Source organism: Lepidochelys kempii, chromosome 1, assembly GCF_965140265.1.
Source record: "Lepidochelys kempii isolate rLepKem1 chromosome 1, rLepKem1.hap2, whole genome shotgun sequence".
NCBI lineage: Eukaryota > Metazoa > Chordata > Testudines > Cheloniidae > Lepidochelys > Lepidochelys kempii.
Genome location: NC_133256.1, coordinates 272,704,831 through 272,725,954, shown reverse-complemented (window position 1 = coordinate 272,725,954; position 21,124 = coordinate 272,704,831). Strand labels below are relative to the sequence as shown.

Here is a 21,124-nt window from a genome sequence, read left to right as displayed (position 1 = left end):
TGTGAAGTAAATGTTTTGATTGACTGAGTGCGCTGCTATCCTAATGAGTCTGCCTGAAACATAGCTCTGAGAGGTTTGATATGCCCCATTTTTTAAAAATTAGGTCTTATTAACCTTCGTTCCTGGTAAGTTTAAAGACCAACGTTGTTAATTTCACTCTGACAGCTGAATGTTTCTGCTGAAAAAAAATTTTTTTTTTTTTAATCCAGTGTGGCTGGCAGTGCTAGACAGTTAAATACAGAAGAAAGCAATTATGTCATTTACTCCACTGCATTTTCAATCCACAGTGCTCCTACCACTTCTCTTGAGACTATTCCAAAACTAAATAGATTTTACCATTATTGAGTTTCTATACCTAATTGTTTTAAAATTTAATCCAGCGATTTCTAATTATACCACAGGCCTCAGAGTGAATCACGAAGGAAGGGCAGCAGCTGTAAGGAAGGGGGAGCTATGGTAAATGTTCTTTAGATGAAAGGTGCTTTTTAAAATTAATTTAATACCATAGTTCCACTGTTACGCGCCCATTCTTAGTCTCTGTCCTGACACTTGTCAGTGGTTACAAGTAGTACTAAGTAGCTGTAAACTTGCTAGTGGATAGCCTAAAACAGGATTTCTGGTAGCAGTTGTATAATACATATACCACTGAAAACATGCAAAACCAGTGTTGCAATAGTTGTCCAACAGTTATCTGCTTCTAGTGTGCACAGAATCCTGATGTGTGCATCAGGAAACTATGTACATGTTTTCAAAAAGAAAAGGTATTCTCTTCAGCAACTGCTGTTAACATAATCACAAAATTACCATAAAATATCCTTTTCTGAAGATAAAAATATATTTGTAAAGGATCTAGCTTTTCACAAGTATTTCTTTTACAACAGAGTACCTGCAGCTTTACATAGGTGCTCAAAGATTGAAGGCCTTATTGTGTTCTTACTTACACTAGTTTTACACTGGTGTAATCTAATTTACTGTTACGGAATTACTCCCAACTCTCACTAGTGTAGTAAATGAGAGCAGCTCCAGCCCAAATTACTGAAAAATCCTTATACTTTGGATACTGAAAATGGCTACCGGCTGCAGAGCCTTCGCTTGCATTGGTGCCTGTTTGATGTCGGTAAGCCTCCACCTGGTGAGCTAGTTTTGCTTTCTCCTTCTCCAGTTGATTACTGGTTAATCTGTAAGACAATTAATTTGAAATATTGTGAAGAGTAAAAATTGCTCTGGGTATTCATATCTAAGAACGTCTTATTCTCATTTCTGTACATAGTGGAGCGGGGGTTCATAGTTTAGGGATAATTCTTGGTACTTTACCTGAGAAGCTGAAGCTCTCTGGCAAGGCTTTGCTCCGTGCTAGCACCTTCAGGAAAGTGTTTGAGAAGCTCAATCTTAGGTTTAAAAGAAGTATAAGGAAAATGAGGACATTTTACATTTGAAAACAATACCTATAGTTACATTTACTAACTCAAAGCAACTCAACTTGAGAATACCATAGCTAAAGTAATACAGAGAAAGGAAAAACAGAAGCCTAGTAGCAGAGAGAATTGTAGTATTAATCTTAGAGAAAAGGTAAACTGAACTTTTAATTGGACAAACAAATAAATTGCAATATAAAAACTTTCAGATGCGCCTTTGTAGATGCTGGCAATTCCTATAAAGCATCTGAAGTTTTATATATAAGCCTACTATAGTAAATATGAATTAGTGCTTCAGCTGCCTTGTAGGAAGGAACAGAAAATACATAGTAATCTAGATAAAGATATACTAAGGTATTTATATGCATAAAGATGCAGATGGACACCTAGTGGGATTTACAAAAGTGTCAAAGTGAGTTAGGCCTAACCTCCTTAGGTGCTTTTTGAAAGTCCCACTAGGTGTCTGTCTGCATCTCTAGATGCCTAAATACCTTGAAGTTTGGCCCTAAGGACCTGATTATGTAAAAAAAAAAAATTTAAAAATTAAATTAAGGTAAAATATTTTAATCTCTATGAATTCCACTATTTTAAAGTATTAACTTTTGTATTGTTTGAAGGTGATCATAACTAACATCTTTTAAGCAATAAAAGCAGAGGACCTGATCATGTGATCCTTATTTTTGTTAGAAAAAATTACTCATGAGTAAAGGTTGTAGGATCAGGCCCATAGTCAGTAGTTGAGGAATTAGTGTCCTTTATCCTCACATACTATTCTCTCTGAGAGGTTTTGGGAGAAGGGAAGTGGTCAGGAGTCAGAAGGAGTTTTGAGCATTATCAAATATGGAAGAAAGCAAAGTAGAGCTGGCAGTGGATATGGGCAGCAATCAGTTAAAACAAGGCATTCAAAGAATCAGTCATATCAAACAGCACAATTGGCAAATCACCTAGATAAATGCAGTCAAATAATTAATTAGTTGAAAATATGGTAGTCAGTTGAACAATGGAAGATAAATGGGAAATTATCAGTTCAAATATAATCAGTCCAATAGGGGACTATACAGAGAAGTCAAGAATGCTGGGACAAAGTGGATGCACTCCCTTCAAGCTTTGATCCTGGATAGGCTAGATGCAGCTGAATGGAACCTTCCTGTGGCAGCCTGGGGCTTGCACAATATGGCCCTAGCAAGAGCTCTGACTGTGTGGCATGGCTCGCTAGTGGTGGCAGGTCAGAAAGAAGTAGGCTCATTGAGGTGACTACTATACTATTTGAGTGAGCCCTAAGATTCTCTTGGCATGGGAAGCCTGCAAGAGAGTAGGAGTGCTGGATACACTCACTGATCCAAAGAGACAGATACATCAAAGAGTTTCTCCTTTTCTTGAGATCCTTCAGACAGGATAAATAACAATTCTTTACTCTCAAAGTGCTGTTCGTCTGTAGATCTCAAGGTGCTTTACAAAGCAAGGCAAGTTGTATTATCTGAATTTTACAGAGGAGCAAACTGAAGTTTGGAGATAGAAAGTGACTTGCTCAAAATCTCACAGCAGGTAAGTGGTAAAGACAGGACGTGAACTCAGTTCTCTGGATTCAAGATAAGTCTACATTTACAGCATCATGTAGAGTATAGACACTGCACATGCAACTAGCATAGGTACAAATAGCAGTATTGATGGGGAGGTATGGATTAGGTGAGTAGAGTACCCTACATGCTTGAACTCCTACAGTATATATCCGGCCCATGAACTGAGGATATAAAATAAGGGACAGTGGTATCATAAGATCACCTCTCTCTCCTCCCCGACCTCTGAAGGCAACAAGAATGTTGGGGAAAAAAAAGACTGAACTGGGGAGACTGGTCCTAGTCTGAGCAGTATTAAGAACTGTGAACTGCTTATAGTGCCTAGTGGGTGAGATGAAACGGATTGATTCAACCAACCCTTGCTTAGTCTGATAAAGTTTAGGATTTAGAATGCGTGTTTACTTTTTATTTCTTAAGTATAAAGGTCAGAGATGGTTACGTAACACTTACAATCATTTAAAAATCTATCTTTCTGTAGTGAATCAACTTATTTTAATGTTTAATCTTAACCAGTGAGTTTGTCCTAAGCGCTTGGGGGTGTCTGCTGAGATTATAAAGGCTAGAGCATGTCCACTATCCTTTGATAAAATGGCAAACTAATTAATAAGCTTGCATTGTTCAAGAGGGTCTTGAGCAGTGTAACATTTCTGGGGTGCAAGGCTGCGTCTGGGGGGGAATTTGCTGATGTTTCCCTGTGTACAGTTCATGAGTGGCTTGGTGAGCACTCATGCAGTTTAGCTGGGTGTGTCTCTGCATTTTTTGGCTGAGTGATAGCACCTGGATGGGTTTGCTGCTTGTCACTAGCATAGCATTGGAAGAGACCGTCCTCTCTGAAGAGTTAAGGGGGTACGGGGTCCCACAGTTCCAGATTTTACCCTGAGGGTATGTCACAGATGTACAGCTACATGTATAGTACCTGTACTATATATTTCTGTAAGTGTAGGCATAGCCTCCGTCTTGTGTTCTATCCTTTGCATCACAGTGTATTCTTGACTGAAGTCACTGGAACATTTTGTCAGGAGCAGGGTATGAATGGAATGTTCAAAGGGAAGCATTTATACATGGGAATAGGTGGTGAGTTAGTACACTGTGGGGCCTAGCTCTCACACTACCTTACTATCAGGTTAAAACAACACAGAGCTTGGGGAATTTTGCCAGTTTCTCCCCAATGAACTAAGGCCCAAGAACGAGAATTCTGCGCAGATGGTATCTTTCAAGGATGAAATCGTCAACAGGGAGAGAGTTTAGAGGTAGTATTTTAATTAAGCAAAACTTTCAAATCAGTATTTCCTAAATAAAGCCTTTATCTTTCTGTGCTAGATATGTTATGAATACAGTGGTTTATATTTCAATTAGAATAGTTTTATTCCAGTTAGGACATTTTAATGAACATGCTCCTCAAATGAATTGTAATAGTCAATGATCTCATATACTTTTGCTTTTTGTACTGGGTATTTTAATCTATTGTTGCCTTGCCAAAGTGTTTATTCTTAATCTCGTCCACAATTTCTGTTCTGCTGATATAGAGTTATGTTTGATGAAGGACAGCTGCAAACGTTATTTGAGACACACAAATAAATTGCAAAGTGTCTTGCTCCAGATTGTTGATAAAAAATTGCAAAGTTTACATACAGATCTCTGCTGATTTTGCCCCAGCCCAGTGTTCAGATTACTGACACGTATTCAAAAACTATAGCAAAGAAGAAAATAGCACTTAAACTTTAAAAATTACTCAAAATAAGTCACAGCTCTATGCATTCTGACAAACTTTTGATTCCTCACATAGTGCTGGAGAAATGGCATATACACATTAAAACCAAGACAAGCCTGGGACTAATCTTGGCAAATACAGTCCTGGGGCTAATTACGCTGGGACATTTAAAAGAACTCTGTGTCAAGACTCGTGGGCCAAAAATTTGACCCAACTTTTTTTTTTTAAGATATGATTGAAAAATATAAATTAATAAAAACTTGACAATGTATTAAATACACTTATAAGCATCTTTAGGTGCTTCATATACAGAATATAACATTAAACAGTTACAAGTAAAATGATAAAATGTCAAACTGAAAGCCTTCCTCAGATACTGTGTGGGAGTCCACCCTCTGAACCAACCCCTGAAAGCAAAAATCTGAATAAGGAGACAGTTCTTGCACTATGCTCAGAAAGTCAAAGTCAACAAATAGCTTCTATTGAATGAGGTAGAAGGAAATTTTAAGGCATATTAAAACAACCATACCTACAGCTCAGCACTTATGAACAATACTACAGTGATAAATGTTTAGATGTGTATAGTGGAGGAAAATCTACCTCTGATTAACTCCATTTTAACATAAGTAAATCGGAAACAAAGTTGAGAGTTCATATCAGAAATTTAGGGTAAATTACATTATAGGGATTATCCCAATATTAAGCTTTATTAACCAAGGAAATTCACCATTAAGGTTAAATTTAAAAGAAATCCAAACATGCTTAAGTATGGAAATGTATAGTTAGGGTACGCAAATAATGAAACACACTATAACAACAAACCTATGGACGTGTACAAGGGAAGAAAAATCTGCCTTTTATTATTATAGATAGGCTACGTTTTACTCACCTGTTCCTTCAAGTCTTGTGTGTGTTTTTCAATGTTGTGTTCACGTTCTGTTGCCTTTTGCAGTAGCTGTTTAAGATCAGTAATGCTTTGATTTTTTTTAGCAACATCAGTTTCCAGTTCTTTCATTTTAGTTTCATACATCCTGAAAACAGGAAAGAAAATTAAGGCCATTCTGCAAATACTATGCCTAGTCCAGAAAATATTTTTTCCCCATCCTGCAAACCCGACACACAGTCCAAAGGACTATCGCAAAAACGAACCCTTTGTAAAACAAAGATGGTGACCCTAGTAGAAGCGTGCGTGTGTGCACTAAAAAGAGAATGTAGCTAAGCAGCAGGACAGGCTAGTCACACTGAGTATGTACGTATGGTCTCCAACAGGTACTTAGGGTGTACCCATCACCCTGTCTGTGCCACCGCAATTTCACTTTCCCATCCACTATAGGTAAAAGAATTGACTGGCTCCAGGCCCAACTGTTTACTGAAAACATTATCTGGGAAAGGTAGGCAGAAGGGTCTGTGTAAATTACCTTCTATCCACTCAAATCCTTTGTAGGATGCATGGGGTTCATCTACCATCATACTCCTGGTGTGGGGAAGGGGCTCCTCCCTCCTCTCAGACTATTGTTTTGTTATTTTGTGATGGTGTAATTTTGAAGCAGCATAACCCCTCTCTTTATACCTCTTCCCATTCACCATCACCACCAGAGTGCTATTAACAAGTCAAAGTCTGAGAAATTCAGGTCATAGACCTTTCAACACTTCTCTGGGTGACTGCTGTTTGATCAATTATGGAGGAATTTGCCTTCATGGTAGGATGCTAAGGAACTTGCTTATCATGCTTAGCAAATACCACAAAATTATTCTTCAAAGTCCAGTTACGATATTCTGTAATAGTACAGGGCAGAATCTGGAATGTAGTCCCCTCAGTTTAACAATCCAGCATTTTCAAGCTGCAAGGGAGGGTTCATTCTCAGAACAGGAGAAAGAGTTTCTGGAGCAGCAGAGACTAACAGGGTTTATGGACACATGACTGAGGACGCTACATGTCTGCTGGATCTGGGTTAGAAGTTTGTATATTGAACATATGTAATATAGTAAATTCATCAATGATTGCTATGAGGTCAGTAAGAAATGCTTTAGAAAAGGAACTGAGAACTATGATCATGAAAATATCATTCATTTAAAAATACTTAAAGAAAACAAATCATTTTGCCTGTTTCATTCTCAGTTCCTACCTTGTTACAACAATTGATTTCCAGCTTTTGCTGTCAGCTCCTTCGAGTTGTGGACCTCTGCTTTCAGCAAAGTTTAACCTCTTAACAGTGTCCTCCAGTTCCACAGTCAACTTCTCATTTATTATCTCTATGTTATTCTTTGCTATTCGTAGCTTCTCTGCAGTGTCAGCCTCCTGTTGTCCAATGAGGCACAAAATTATATACATTGTGGCGAAGTGCCTTCATGCTTCTTTTATCCAAAATACAGAACCTCACGCAGCATGGAACTCTATAAAATTACACTCAGAAATTGGATCTGTACTGATTCAGAAGGAAGAGTGCCACATACTAGATCATAAACACTATTTCCAATAGCATCTGGGTATTTCTTGGAGGTCTCCCATCCAAGACACTGACCTTAGTCAATTCTGCTTAGCCTTTGTGATCTAATAGGACTACAGCACAAATTGGTATGGTATCAAGAATATCATAAATACTATCTGTTATGTATTTAGGAAACCCATCAAAATAGTATCTGAGCGCGTACAGAACTGTAAATTCAATATTCAATATGTATACTTCCAGCCAAATTAAAAGAAAAGATGCTTAATATATCCAACAATTTCCTCAAATGGCTGGATGCTATCCTATAACCGTACTTTTTTCAGCTCTTTACGTAGTCTCTCATTTTCAGCAATGATTTTTTCCATGCCTCTGGTTTTTGATTCATAACGCATACTCAGCTGGCCACCCAGATGAAGTTTCATTTTTTCCATTTCAGACTAAATATTAAACAAAAAACAAAACAAAAATATGTATTTACACAACTTAGACTCTTTCGAGTTCTCATTTTGAATGTTACAGTTATCTAGCACATGCAGGTCCCAATTCAGCAAAGCACTTTAGCACGTTTATGTCTATATCTCAAATACATTAAAAGATATTTTGAATATCAAAATTTCCCTTAGAAATTTATCTCTGTCACAATAACTTGCATTACATTAAAATTCACATTTTGCTTTAGAAGTTACTCTATTCAGTTATTATTATGAAAGAATACAAAACATCGATTTTGTTTGGCGGGTTTAGTACTTTGTGGAGGAAGTGCATATGTAAAGCTTTGCTTCTGTGTGGTACAAAGTTCACATTTGTGATTTTTTTTAACTGAAGCAAATTTTTGTGCCAAATAATGTCAATAGGTTTGATTATACATACTACTGAAGATATTTATGTTTTAGGTGAAACACTATTATTCATCAGTTTTCCTAATTAATTTATATATAAGTTGCTACAAAAAATAATAACGAATGATAAATCAGTACCTTTAGCCTCTCATTTTCAAGTTCAAGGCTAACTAGTTTCTCATTAGAGACAACTCCTGGGGCTTTTTTCAGATCTTCGTTTTCTCTCTGCACTTTCTCTACAACCTTTTTCATCAAACCAATGGTTTTTTCTAATTCTGGAATGGTCTTTCCACTTCTACCAGACTACACAGAAAAGACAGGGAAAAAAAAGAAAAGAAAAAAAAAAAGCATAATGAAGTAAATGCTTGAAATTTTAAGTGAGATATCAAATGTGTCTGAAGTCTTGTTTTTTTTTAATCGCTTTGTTGTAAACACACAAAATATGGTAACTATAGTTTGGGATTATAGTTCTGAATCTGAAATTTGTTACCTGCAGGTGGAAGACACAAAGGAGCCCCACTGAAGTCAACAGGCACACATGAAGTCTGTCCATGCACAACAAATTGCAGGATTGGGGATCTAAATTTTTGTGTTATTAAAAGAACTGACACAACATTTATACATTTGGTATGTAAATACATTGTGCTATGAAAATTCTGCATTTATACATACATATTAGCACGGTTCCACTATGCTAATTCCTTTGGAATGTAACACTTGGCCAAGCAAATATGAAGTACTGCATTTCAGTGGATTATCTACTCCCCTTCCTACTTTATTAATATTTTATTAATGCAGGAAAAAAGAGGGAAGGGGAAAAGACTCTACATACAGTAAACTCCAATGTACAATCACTTCAGTAAATTAAGAGAATTTCACTGCTACTTTCCTCTTATCCAGTAAAGGAGGAGGCAGACCTTGTTGCTGCTGAAGTCAAGAAGTGAAGAAACAGTGGCATAGTGTAGGAGGTTAAAGGAATGTGGGGAATCCAGTTATGGCTCCCTGCAGCACTATGCTGACTCCTCTTTACTTCTTGGGAAGCCCAGGGAGCAACAATTGTGGAGGCAGCACACTTCACTCCCTGTACAGTGTAGGAGGCACAAGTGTGGCTCTTACAGTGTTTGCATCTTGTAAGCGTCTCACTTGTGGTTTCATGAGATGTTGGCAATGGAGGAGCAATGTTTCTGCTGCAGCATTTGCTTTCTGGTCTTCTGAGGAATGAAGAAGGGTTTACTTCACACCATTACACTTGCAGTGTACTTGTACTGGTGTGAACGGAATTGAAGACTACATCAATCACTAACATAGGCTTGAGGTAAACTGAAGGTCCACTTATATAATCCTCTTGTATATTAAAAAACAAAATATTTCTCTAATTACAGGTTCCACTTTCTAACAACCTAATCCCATTTGGTTAGCTCTACCAAAAGATTTTCAAATATAGAACGAAATATCATTTTGCATACACTTATGGCTATATTCTCATATTGGTGAAGAGACAGTTTTGCAGGTAACTGTTGTTAATCCAGGTGGCAGACTAAGGACCTGATCCTGCAAAGATTTAAGTAGGTGAGAAACTTTACTAACAGTAATAGCCAATTGACTAGTATCTTGGTTCTTTGATTAAAGTACCAAGATAATAAAATAAGGAGAGGTAACTAAGTGTAAAAACTAACATTTCCCATCTTCTTTTGCTTGATGATAAACATTTCAGTTGTAATTAAACCTTACTAGTAATCTTGTGTATTTCAATCATTTAATTATTCTGAAAAACACAGTAGCATTACTCACCCCTCTAACACTGCCTAGCTTGCGCTCAACTTCTGCTTTCTCTTTTTTGAGAAGCTCACACATTTCTTTCAAGTCACCTACTTGGTCCTAAAGAATACAAATAATAACCATTTTATTTAAGCTTTACTCAATTAACAGGTGAATTTAAACTTTTTTAAATTACAAAAATTTTCATCTTCAGTTAGTTTACTTTGAAAAACATTAAACAAAACCAAAAAATAAGTTCCCCCTTGCCATATAATTCATAACTTGCTACTAACCACCCAGGTTACAAAACCCATGCCCTCTAAATTTGCCCCCATATTTTATTCTTTAATGGAAACATTAAATAATGTTGGTATGCTGCTGATCTTCCATATTAAGTGCATTGTAAAGATCTTAAAAAAAACCCAAACAAAAAAATTATTAGAGAGTATGTGAGAGTTCTGCATGTTTTCTCATAATCTAAATTCTTAGGGTACAGCACAATCTAGCTTCAACTCATATTTTATAACCTAGGAATAATTAAAAAAAAAAAAAACAATACACACACCTTTGTTGATTTTTTCCCAAATTTCCCAGGAAAACTCTACCCTAGTAGGAGAGCTGTCAGTCTGAAATTGGATTGGTTTTTTTGGGCGACAGAGGGTGGGTCAGAAGTTGGGAAAGGGCCAGTTTGAAAACAGGGACTGTAATGGGAAGCTGGCTTCAACTACACTATAGAACAGCGACTATACCACTCCATAATTTATAACATAAAGGGACAAATTTAAAAGGGACCTCTTACCCAGGCACATTTAATGATTAATTTTTAAAATTTTCAAACATTTACGTATGATAAACTGCAGGTACATATTTAGGTCCCTACAATGGGCAGGACTCTGCACATGCACAACTCCATTGACTTTCAAGTGCCTCTCTGAGGCTGCAGGGTTCTACCCTTATGGTACTTATTGCAGGACAGGGGCTTTGGAGTCCACAGCTATAAGTAGATATGTTTACTTGAAAGACTAGGCCTTACAGGTGGCTTCTGAAATCTGCCCCCAGTGTATTTGGTTTTCTATATATTTACATCAAATGTATATAGTATGTATGGAATATGTATTAGTACAACAGAGTTCACAGAAGTTTGGTTTTTTTTAAATGTACATTTACATTCTCAATGAGCCTTTAAAATGTGTTATATGCTAAAAAAATACCTTTAATCTTGGCAGATCTTTATTAGCCTGCTCTAGCTGGAATCTTAGTTCAACATTTTCAGATGATAATCTCAAATTTTCTTTCTGAAGCTCCTGTTGTCTTTGACACTGATCATCTGATCCTATTCCTGATGTCTTAAGAAAGGGAAGGAACAGAATAAAATATTATTAAATGTTGAGGTATTAATCCTTACATTAGTTACACTGGATAAAGATCAATAATCTGGGCAATAACATTACATTCCATATTGAAACAAAGTGTTTATACAGCAAGATACCTTCTTATAGAGTTCACCCTTCAGTATTTTTTTACCACATTAAAGTTAAAAAAGCAGATAGAGAAAGCTAATGTGGACCTTTGACTCAACTTCTTCCTTTAATTCCTTTATGAACATTTTAAAAATTTGCTTTAATTAAGTGAAGTGAAGGTATAAAACAGTATAAACTTCTGTTCAGCAAAAATAAACACTGATTTTTGAAATCTCAAAATCTAGTAAGTGAAAAAATTCCAGGGTTCTAAACAGGGTTACTGTACTTGTGAATAGCATCTATTTTAGAGCCACCTTCTGATACATTTAGTCACACTGATAGCACTTCACACTATAATCAGTCCCCCACTGAAGTCAGATCATTCAGACTCAAGTGTATCTCAACAGGAAAAGGGTATCTGAATCTGGTCCCTAGTAATACCTAGCTTTTATACATCACTTTTCATCTATTGATCTTAATAAAGGAGGCAAGCATTATTATCCGTATTTTCACAAAGGGGAAACAGACACAGAGGTGAAGTGATTTGCCCAAGGTCACCCAGAGCATCAGTGGCAGAGCCAGGAATAGAAGCCAGGTCCTTTGAGTACCAGTTCACTGCTGTGACTACTAGACCGTACTGTAACTATCCATCTAGGTATTTTGTATCAAATTCATTACCACAGAATTTGAGCACTGAGTAAGATGAACAAATGCAATAATTAATAAAAGATACATGTAATTATTTCTTGTATACTTTTACAGAGACTCAACTTTGAATCAGCTATAAATTGTCACTAGCCAAGAGACTCTGTTAGTATAATTTATGCGAAGTTAGTCTCAGAAGAAAAAGAAAAATCCCAAGAACCTTTTCTCTTTTTCAACAGGATCAAACTGCTTGGATTAAAAAAAACAAAAAAAATACCTAAAAAAATCTGAACAAGGAAACAAAAAACTCCACATTTGGCCCCATTCTGCAAATATGTGCAAGGATCTTACTCTCACAAGATTACAACATGAGTAGAGATAAGGCAGTAAAAACTAAGGATGGTCTCCCTTGAAATAAATATAAAATAAAAATAGAAACCTGCAAAAATAAAATAAAGAAACTCTGATAATTTCACAAATAATTAGAATTAAGTATCACCAATAAAAACATGGGGGAATAAAGTAACTGCCTCACTAGTAAAATATATTCTCTCTAATAAATATAAAAGATATTGTCACAACACACACTGCTAAAGAAGCACAAAGCAGGAAGATAATAAAAAAACTAAATACGTATCAGGAAACAAACTATTCTACAATAAACATTTTAGTCTATATAATTTATACATACAAACAATGCAGCTAATAGGGAAATGAAGGATTAAAGAACTGCTATAGTGCCAAACCTGGGGCATTTCACAAAGTCCTGGGGTTTGTTCAGTCCCCTCTGTATCAGGTTGGTGATTTCCACTTGTATCTTCTTCAGTGTGTTTATCCACTCCATTATTAATTTTTAAATTTTCTGGCTCATAACCATTAGGTTGATTAGAAGGCTCCCCTGAATCAGACTGATTGCAGCTCATTGCATCAGCACAAGATTCTGCTCTACTTCCTTCATTGTTATTAGTTGATTGCTTGCATACTTTTTGCTTCCCTTCTTTCTCTCCATCATGTTCTTCATTAACTTCACCCTCTTCAGGGCCTGTTACATTTTCTTGGTCATCACTGATACCCTCGTCATCCGCTTCAGTTTTCAGAGAGCTACTCCTTTTGCCTTTTGATCCTACCCTAGAATTATTTGAATTCGCATGTTTTTCATAATGTTCAGGTTCCTGTTCTGGAGTTAATTCAGTAATTGCATCTTCAGCAGCCTGATGGCATTGATCAGTAATGTTTGCACCCTCATCTATTCCATTGCCACCTGTAATACTAATAGTGGGTTGGTGTTTTACTTTGCCCTTAGTTGAAGCAGTTTTCTTCCATGGATATTTCAAATGCTTGTATTTACTGACATTGTTAGCAAAAGAGGAATTAATCAATGCAGCTGTGTCATATGCAGCGCTCTGTTTGAAGCAGAAGAAAAGAGTAATAAAGCATGAAAAGAAAAGAGGTAGACAGTAAAAGCAATAAGACAGCACACCTATATATAACATCATGTCCACTTGTGGCAGGTTTAATAAGAATCAGATAATTTGACATTAGGAATACAGAGAACCGTGTGTGTAAGAGACCGTGTAGCCAAAACCAAGCTCATTATCTCCTCTCCAATTTTCCATGCTGTGGACAACACAGCATCCTCCCAGTCTCTCAGTCTCACAAAGCTGGATAATCGTTGACTCCTTGTCTTCTCCCTACACATTTAGGGTGTTAACAATAGTGCTATTTCTATTTGCAGAACATTTAAAAGAGCTGGAGCTTCTTCTCTATCCTAAATACTAAAAATACTCTTGTTTATGCGTGGTCAGTGTGTCACAGACATGCCCAAGCATGCGCTGTCAGGTGCATTACATCTGTGTCCAACCATTTTCTTGATATTACACAGACGGGTCTTGTGTGGTCTCTGCCGAAAGCAAAGAACTACCTGACTGTTGTGTTTATTACAAGATGTTTGTATGGTAAACAATTTTAGAGTGATATAACCTGTAGGATATTGTGTTCCAAATCTGTTGTGAGTGAAACCTATCACCTGAGGAGTGGGAGTCTGACAGCAGACTCAAGCAATATAAGAAAAATGAACATTCATGGAGACAGCCTATGGTTACTGTCAGGACTAGATGAAGGCTGGAGATTTGCAAAGACAAATGAACCCCGAGAGAGTTCTGAGAAGAGGGGGCCCTCTTGGCTAAGAGACAACCGCCTACTGTAAAAGAACGGGAGAAACGGCCCTAGCGGTTATCCATTATAGGAGAAAACTGACATCAGGAAGCAGAGGTCTTATGAACGGTGAATCCCAGCTTTATGGGCTGGACAAGACTGAAAGACTGACCATTGGATGCGAAATACCTTATTTAGACAGGTTAGAAAGTAACTTGTTAATAAGTATAGACTACAGATTGTGTTTTTTGTTTTTAATTTTACCTGTAAGGAGAGGTTACTCATCTTGTGCAATAGCTGGAATTCTTCAAGACGTGTCCGTAGGGGTGCTCCTCTTCAGGTGCAAGCCCAACAGAGGGAGGGCTGCAGCCACTCCGCCCTTTATGCCCTTACAAGGAAGCACAGGGCACATGTACAGCCCTGGCAGACATTGCTATTAAAAAAAAAAAAATCTGATCTTGCGCATGAGGTGCACGCACACGAACAGTGGGATCCACACTGATACACATTCAAAGAAGAATCATTTATTTCCAACAGCCACAGCCAGCTTTGTATCTTCTTCCATGCTGTGCCCTAAACTGTCCTCCATCTTATTGTGCCAGTTCCCTGTTCTATTCAAAAGGAAATCCCTCCTAAACAAGCATTTCTGTGAGGTTCCAAACACTAGCCAATGCTAGGTAATAAATAATGAAAGGGGGAAAAAAAAAACACCCCTACACTAAGCCAAGACCTTCTTCTGAGTCTCCCAGTGTGTCTTGCCTTTATATGTCTTTTAGACTGTAAGACCTCTGAGGTAGAGAGTGTCTGTCCTCTCTGTTTATAGCACTAAGCACATCTTTCTTCCTTCTAACCACATAACGTTTATGAAAAACAGTAACACATTTTAGTTCTTAGAATTTAAAAAAAAAATGCTAAACATTATTGCCATAGGTTAATAAAGGAGAAAAAAGTTAATTTTTTCAGATGCTGTATTGGATGATTGCAACCTAAAATAAAATGGACCAAATACTACAGAATAATAGATGGATGATAAATATGTCCTTGAGCAGGAGATGCATTCAATTTTCAATTTGGGTAATAACAAAGTTGGTTGCTTACCGAAGGTCTTGAAAATGTGTCTCTTGAAAACTGTCTCTCCAATGCATGAAGCTTTTCCTGCAAATATTGATTTTTTAAATGTAACTCTTCTACCACAGAATCTCGTGGGAGAGCTTGTTGTGTTCTGTATCAAAAATAAAGAAGTGAACGTTTGTTATTAATGCAGGAAAGCATCCTTTAATGTAAATCAAGTATGGACTTCTGCTTTCCTAGACTGAAGATTTTACTATCTTGTGTTAGATAAATGTAGCTATACTAAATCAATTTTATTTATATAAACTGAATTAAATAAACACCATAATCCAGGAATTTGGCATAGTATTCAGCCTTAAGAAGTCCTAAGAGTCTATTTTCTCTTGATGTTTATGTGAAATTTCTGTTACCAATAATGGTGCATTATGCATATACACTGAAAATGTAACAGGTTTCCAAAACTTGAGAGAAAAAAAACTAGAGCTAAGGTGTTATAGTTGAACTAACGACAACTGTGTTTTCACTTTTATGCACAGGGAGCCAGCTTCTGTGAATTAATTCCTTGAAGAATAAACCCAAAATGTATTTAAGGGGAAAAATTGTAAGCTTTCCAAATGGGGTCTCTCCTTTTGAAACAACTCTTACCTCATATGAGCAATTTCATTTTCTAAGTCTATATTCCGTTTTCTTAGTTCTTCCAGCTCTTTCTCTGACTCTGACGCCCGCACTCCCACAACATGGTCAACAGTAATACTGCTGGTCTTGAGTTTCTTTTGTAAAGCAATTTTCTCTTTATCAGCTCTGCAACATTCAATTTGTTTTTACTAAAATCTTGGTACATTTGTTTACCAATCTGCTTCATCTGAAAGTGAACAGTATTTCATTCGAAAGATTCTAGACCTGCAATCCAATTGCTCATTGAACGTTTCTTGATATAAATGACCTTAAAAATGGACATTTTTCTAGTTTCTCATAAAAGAATATTGAGTGAATATTGTACATTTCACAAATCACTTGCAGGTTTTGCTTAAGCATTCATTAATATTTTATATTTATGTAACCTTTTACAAAAACAGAAAGCCTAAGTAAAGCACAGCTAGTGAAAGGAATTTACAAATTTATATAATTCTTGTTATTCTTTTGTTACTTTTAATCTCTTGAATTCTAGGTCAGTGAAAATTTTTCTGTGACTACATTGAAAACATGGTTAAATGAAATAAACACATCTTTTCTGGAGTTTTGCTGAAAAAGTCTTGGTCATCACAATGCTGGAGGTGTCAGAACACTGCAGATTAACACAGCTGCTAATTCTAGCAGTCTGATGAAACTAAACGTAAGAAAAGTCTGTCTTCACCTGCAGCTGGTGCTTCTTTGACTGTGCTAAAAACAAATTATTAATAGGGCTGTCGATTAATCACAGTTAACTCACACGATTAACTCAAAAACATTCATCACAATTAAAAAAAATAATAGTGATTAATCACAGTTTTAATTGCGCTATTAAACAATAGAATACCAACTGAAATTTATTAAATATCTTGGATGTTTTTCTACATTTTCATATATATTGTATTCTGTGTTGTAATTGAAATCAAAGTGTATACTATTTTTATTACAAATATTTTCACTGTAAAAATGATAAAAGAAATAGTATTTCTCATTTCACCTCATACAAGTACTGTAGTGCAATCTCTTTGTTGTGAAAGTGCAACTTACAAATGTAGATTTTTTTTGTTACATAACTGCATGCAAAAACAAAACAATGTAAAACTTCAGGGCCTACAAGTCCACTCAGTCCTACTTCTTGTTCCACCAATCACTAAGACAAACATAGGAGATAATGCTGTCCTCTTCTTATTACAGTGTCACCAGAAAGTGAGAACAGGCATTTGCATGGCACTGCTGTATCCAACACTGCAAGGTATTTACGTGCCAGATACGCTGAACATTCGTGTGCCCCTTCATGCTTCGGAGTTACCAATGTGAGATTTCTAAAGATAGCTACAGCACTTGACCCAAGGTTTAAGAATCTGAAGTGACTTCCAAAATCTGAGAGGGACAAGGCGTGGAGCATGCTTTCAGAAGTCTTAAAAGAGCAACACTCCGATGAGGAAACTACAGAACCCAAACCACCAAAAAAGAAAATCAACCTTCTGCTGGTGGCATCTGACTCAGATAATGAAAATGAACAGGTATCTGTCTGCACTGCTGTCATAAATATAAAGGGAAGGGTAAACACCTTTAAAATCCCTCCTGGCCAGAGGAAAAACCTTTCACCTGTAAAAGGTTAAGAAGACAGGATAACCTCACTGGCACCTGACCAAAATGACGAATGAGGAGACAAGATACTTTCAAAGTTGGGGGTGGGGAGGGAAACAAAGGTTCTCTCTCTCTCTCTCTGTTGTTTTTTGCCAGGAACAGAAAAGAAATGGAGTCTTAGAACTTAGTAAGTAATCTAGTTAGATATGTGTTAGATTCTGTTTTGTTTGAATGGCTGATAAAATAAGTTGTGCTGAATAGAATGTATATTACTGTTTTTGTGTCTTTTTGTAACTTAAGGTTTTGCCTAGAGGGATTCTCTATGTTTTGAATCTGATTACCCTGTAAGGTATTTACCATCCAGATTTTACAGAGGTGATTCTTTTACTTTCTCTTCAATTAAAAGTAAGGTGTTTACCCTTCCCTTTATATTTATGACAACTGCTTTGGATTGTTATCAAGCAGAACCAGTCACCCAGCATGGATACATGTCCCCTGGAATGGCGGTTGAAGCATGAGGGACATATGAATCTTCAGTGCATCTGCCATGTAAATATCTTGCGATGACGGCTACAACAGTGCCATGAAAATGCCTGTTCTCACTTTCAGGTGACATCATAAACAAGAAGCGGGCAGCATTATGTCCTGCAAATGTAAACAAACTTGTTTGTCTGAGCGATTGACTGAACAAGAACTTGCAAGCTCTAAAATTTTACATTGTTTTATTTTTGAATGCAGGTTGTTTTTTTAACATAATTCTACATTTGTAAGTTCAAATTTCACGATAAAGAGACTGCACTACAGTACTTGTATTAGGTGAACTAAAGAATACTATTTCTTTTGTTTTTATACAGTGCAAATACTTGTAAACAAAAATAAATATAAAGTGAGCACTGTACACTTAGTATTCCGTATTGTAATTGAAATCAATATATTTGAAAATGTGGAAAACATCCAAAAATATTTTAAAATGGTATTCTATTAACAGTGCAATTAATTGTGATTAATTTTTTTAATTGCTTGACAGCCCTAATTATTAATAGAGAACTTAGAAACAGTCTTTGAGCAAAACTAATTTAATTAGTAAAATAATGTCAGCTCCTACAGAAAACAGGATACTAGAATAGCTAGAAACATAAAGGCAGCTTGCTGCTTAAAAATAAGCTACCCCTTGTAGTCTCAACAGGAATGTAAATTGTAAATTATATTTTTTAATATAATAAAACTGTTACAATATTTTTGTAACCAACAAACCAAGTTTTCTTTATTTTTATCATCAGTTTAGAAATATGTCTAATTAAAATCAACTCACTTGGAATAAAGTTCCTTTAATGTACTGAACTGTTTTGTTAAAGCGTCCATTTCCTTCTCCTTTTCTTTTAGTTTGTTCCGCATCCCTTCCATTCTGGCTTGCCATTTTTTACCCTCTTCCCACCTAGCTATTTCTTCTCTAGAGCTCTGTAAAACATTCAAAAAGAAGTAACATTTCCTTTTGGTCTAGTTTAACACCACAGAACAAGAAACAAGTTAGACTAGCACTATTTGATTAAAAGTTCCTGTTTAAAAATTTTAAACAAAAATAGATGTTTAAATATAGCAATTATTAGGAGGTGATTGGTGCATATACTGCGTGTTATGAAATCTGATGCACAATCTGGTACATCTGAATGCTACCAGAGAATCGTTCTGTAAAATTAAACATTCACTTTACAAGGAAGGACTGAAACATTTTTATGAGATCCAAAGTTAGGGATGCTTACACAATATATTCTCCCACTTTGAAACAAGTTAATGGAAGACAGGAGAAAAGATCATGATGTTATTCTGTTCTAATTATAATATCTACAGCAGACCTCTCTTTCCTCCTCCAACTCACCAAGAGCTCAGACACCCCTGCAGTAACATAGTTGCTGGTCCAGTGGTGATTTTAAACTCACTTTCTGTCATAGAAAAATGAATTTCTATTTAATAGTCCCAATTCAGTTTTTATAACAGAAAATGAGGTAAGATTTTATGACAAATGGTTATTGAAAAAGCTAAGCTAAAGTTTTTTTTTACAGGTGGCAATGAAGTTTTTTGTCCTGGAGTCCCTCACCTCCCTTAGGTGATCCTCTCTCCTTTCTTTTCCACATCCACTTTAAACTTTTACTGTTACCTACAAAACAAATTGGGATCTGATTCAGAAGAAAACAGGGGGGTGGGGGTTGATTATTTTTCCTAGCATTTAATAGGATTTAGTATTTTATTTGGGTCATGAGATCCCAGCTGTGCAATGTTGAGAGTTGGTGGATAGCTGTCCTAGCACAAAAAAGATCAAAGTGATTACCTGGAGCATGTCTTTTGAAAATCAGTGAACTGGATTCAGTGAATCAGATTTCATAGTGAGAAACAAAATCCTGAAACCTTAACTGTGGAGTCAGGAGTGTAAGTGGTTATTTAGCAACTGAAACAGTGATCCCCTATGATAAAGCCCCTACCCCCTGCAAAATTCAAAGTTATGACCAACGTTCCAATCCTGCGGAAACGTGTGCATGTGATGTGCATATGTCATTTCAGAATTGGCCACCAAGACTGAATCGGAAAGTGATGTTGAATAATATCAAACAGCATAAAATGTCTAGAAAAGTTAGGTATAATTTGCATTAGTTTGGATCAACCACTTCAATTACTTGTTGGAAATTTATTCTTCCACTGATTAATAATCCTCTCGCTACAAACATGTATAAGTAATTTCAAGAACTAAAAACATTCTTTACCATGAGGCTGGCAAAAGAGAAATAATTGTAAGAACTCAAAGTGGTTTTATACCCAAGATTCAGTCTGCAGAACCAATACGTAACATACATAAATATCTGCTCTGCATAGGCACACCCTTACTCCTTAAGAAACTCCCACTCAAGTCAATGGGCCACGGCATGGATACAAGGAACTACATACAGACAAAAAACAATGAGGAGTACTTGTTTTTGCTGATACAGACTAACAAGGTTACCACCCTGAAACTTATATACAGACAGTCTCGCTGAATTCAATGGAATTCCATTTGAGAGTAGGGATCTAGCTGCATGGACTTAGTTGCAGGACCAGGGTCTAAGTGTATTTGTTATTTTTAATTCCATACATACATATGTAGAACATTTACAAATACATTAATGCTATGGAAATTAAAATAAAACTATAAAATAAAACTAATAAAACTAAAAATTTATTTTATATATACACACACACACACATCCATAGTACAAGACAAAAATACATCTCAAACACTAGCAATTTACGTACAGTGCCTCAAACTTATCTAATGGGAATTGTAAGCTCTTGCTTAAAATCATCTTGAATATTTAAAATGACACTGAATGCAGTTTGAGAACAAAACATGTATTTTGCTCCAGTCTGCTTTACTAGGTACCAAGACAAGACACTAATCTGCTACCATAACAGCAGAAAACAAACAAGAGACTGAACAAACTCTTCCTTCGCCAGTCAGAATCTATCATCTGCAGAGATATCCATTAGGAAATGTATCTTTTTGAAGGGACACCATCCATTTAAAAAAAAAAAAAAATCAATTTTTTGTCTCAAAATGCTTTTAAACTGCTATAGTTACAAGCAACACCATAGGCTGCTACCATTGAAAGAAATTGTTTTTCAGTTTCTTTACTTTATGAATTCGACAACACTTTATATGCAGTTAGTTACTGTTATCTTGTACAGTCGAGTCAGTTTCCTAAATTTTTTGTACAGATTTTGTATTCAGCAAGAAGGGAAGGGAAAATATTAATAAA

At 36.1% G+C, this 21,124-nt stretch overlaps 1 protein-coding gene across 7 annotated transcripts in view; it reads right to left on the bottom strand.

Moving 5' to 3' along the window:
* Positions 1 to 21,124, bottom strand: part of CEP290 (centrosomal protein 290) — a 122,585-nt gene that overhangs the window by 2,123 nt on the left and 99,338 nt on the right. For 4 of the 7 annotated variants that reach the window (XM_073327590.1, XM_073327593.1, XM_073327591.1 and 1 more), the window contains 12 exons: positions 18,652 to 18,797; positions 15,726 to 15,881; positions 15,108 to 15,231; positions 12,602 to 13,258; positions 10,962 to 11,096; positions 9,784 to 9,870; positions 8,131 to 8,295; positions 7,468 to 7,590; positions 6,830 to 7,002; positions 5,593 to 5,734; positions 1,315 to 1,388; positions 1,075 to 1,178 (listed from right to left, as the gene is read on the bottom strand). In XM_073327590.1, coding sequence (XP_073183691.1) covers positions 1,075 to 1,178; positions 1,315 to 1,388; positions 5,593 to 5,734; positions 6,830 to 7,002; positions 7,468 to 7,590; positions 8,131 to 8,295; positions 9,784 to 9,870; positions 10,962 to 11,096; positions 12,602 to 13,258; positions 15,108 to 15,231; positions 15,726 to 15,881; positions 18,652 to 18,797 — 2,086 coding nt within the window. The remainder of the gene's footprint in view (positions 1 to 1,074; positions 1,179 to 1,314; positions 1,389 to 5,592; positions 5,735 to 6,829; positions 7,003 to 7,467; positions 7,591 to 8,130; positions 8,296 to 9,783; positions 9,871 to 10,961; positions 11,097 to 12,601; positions 13,259 to 15,107; positions 15,232 to 15,725; positions 15,882 to 18,651; positions 18,798 to 21,124) is intronic. The other 3 variants (XR_012156724.1, XM_073327592.1, XM_073327595.1) reach the window with 3 other exon arrangements.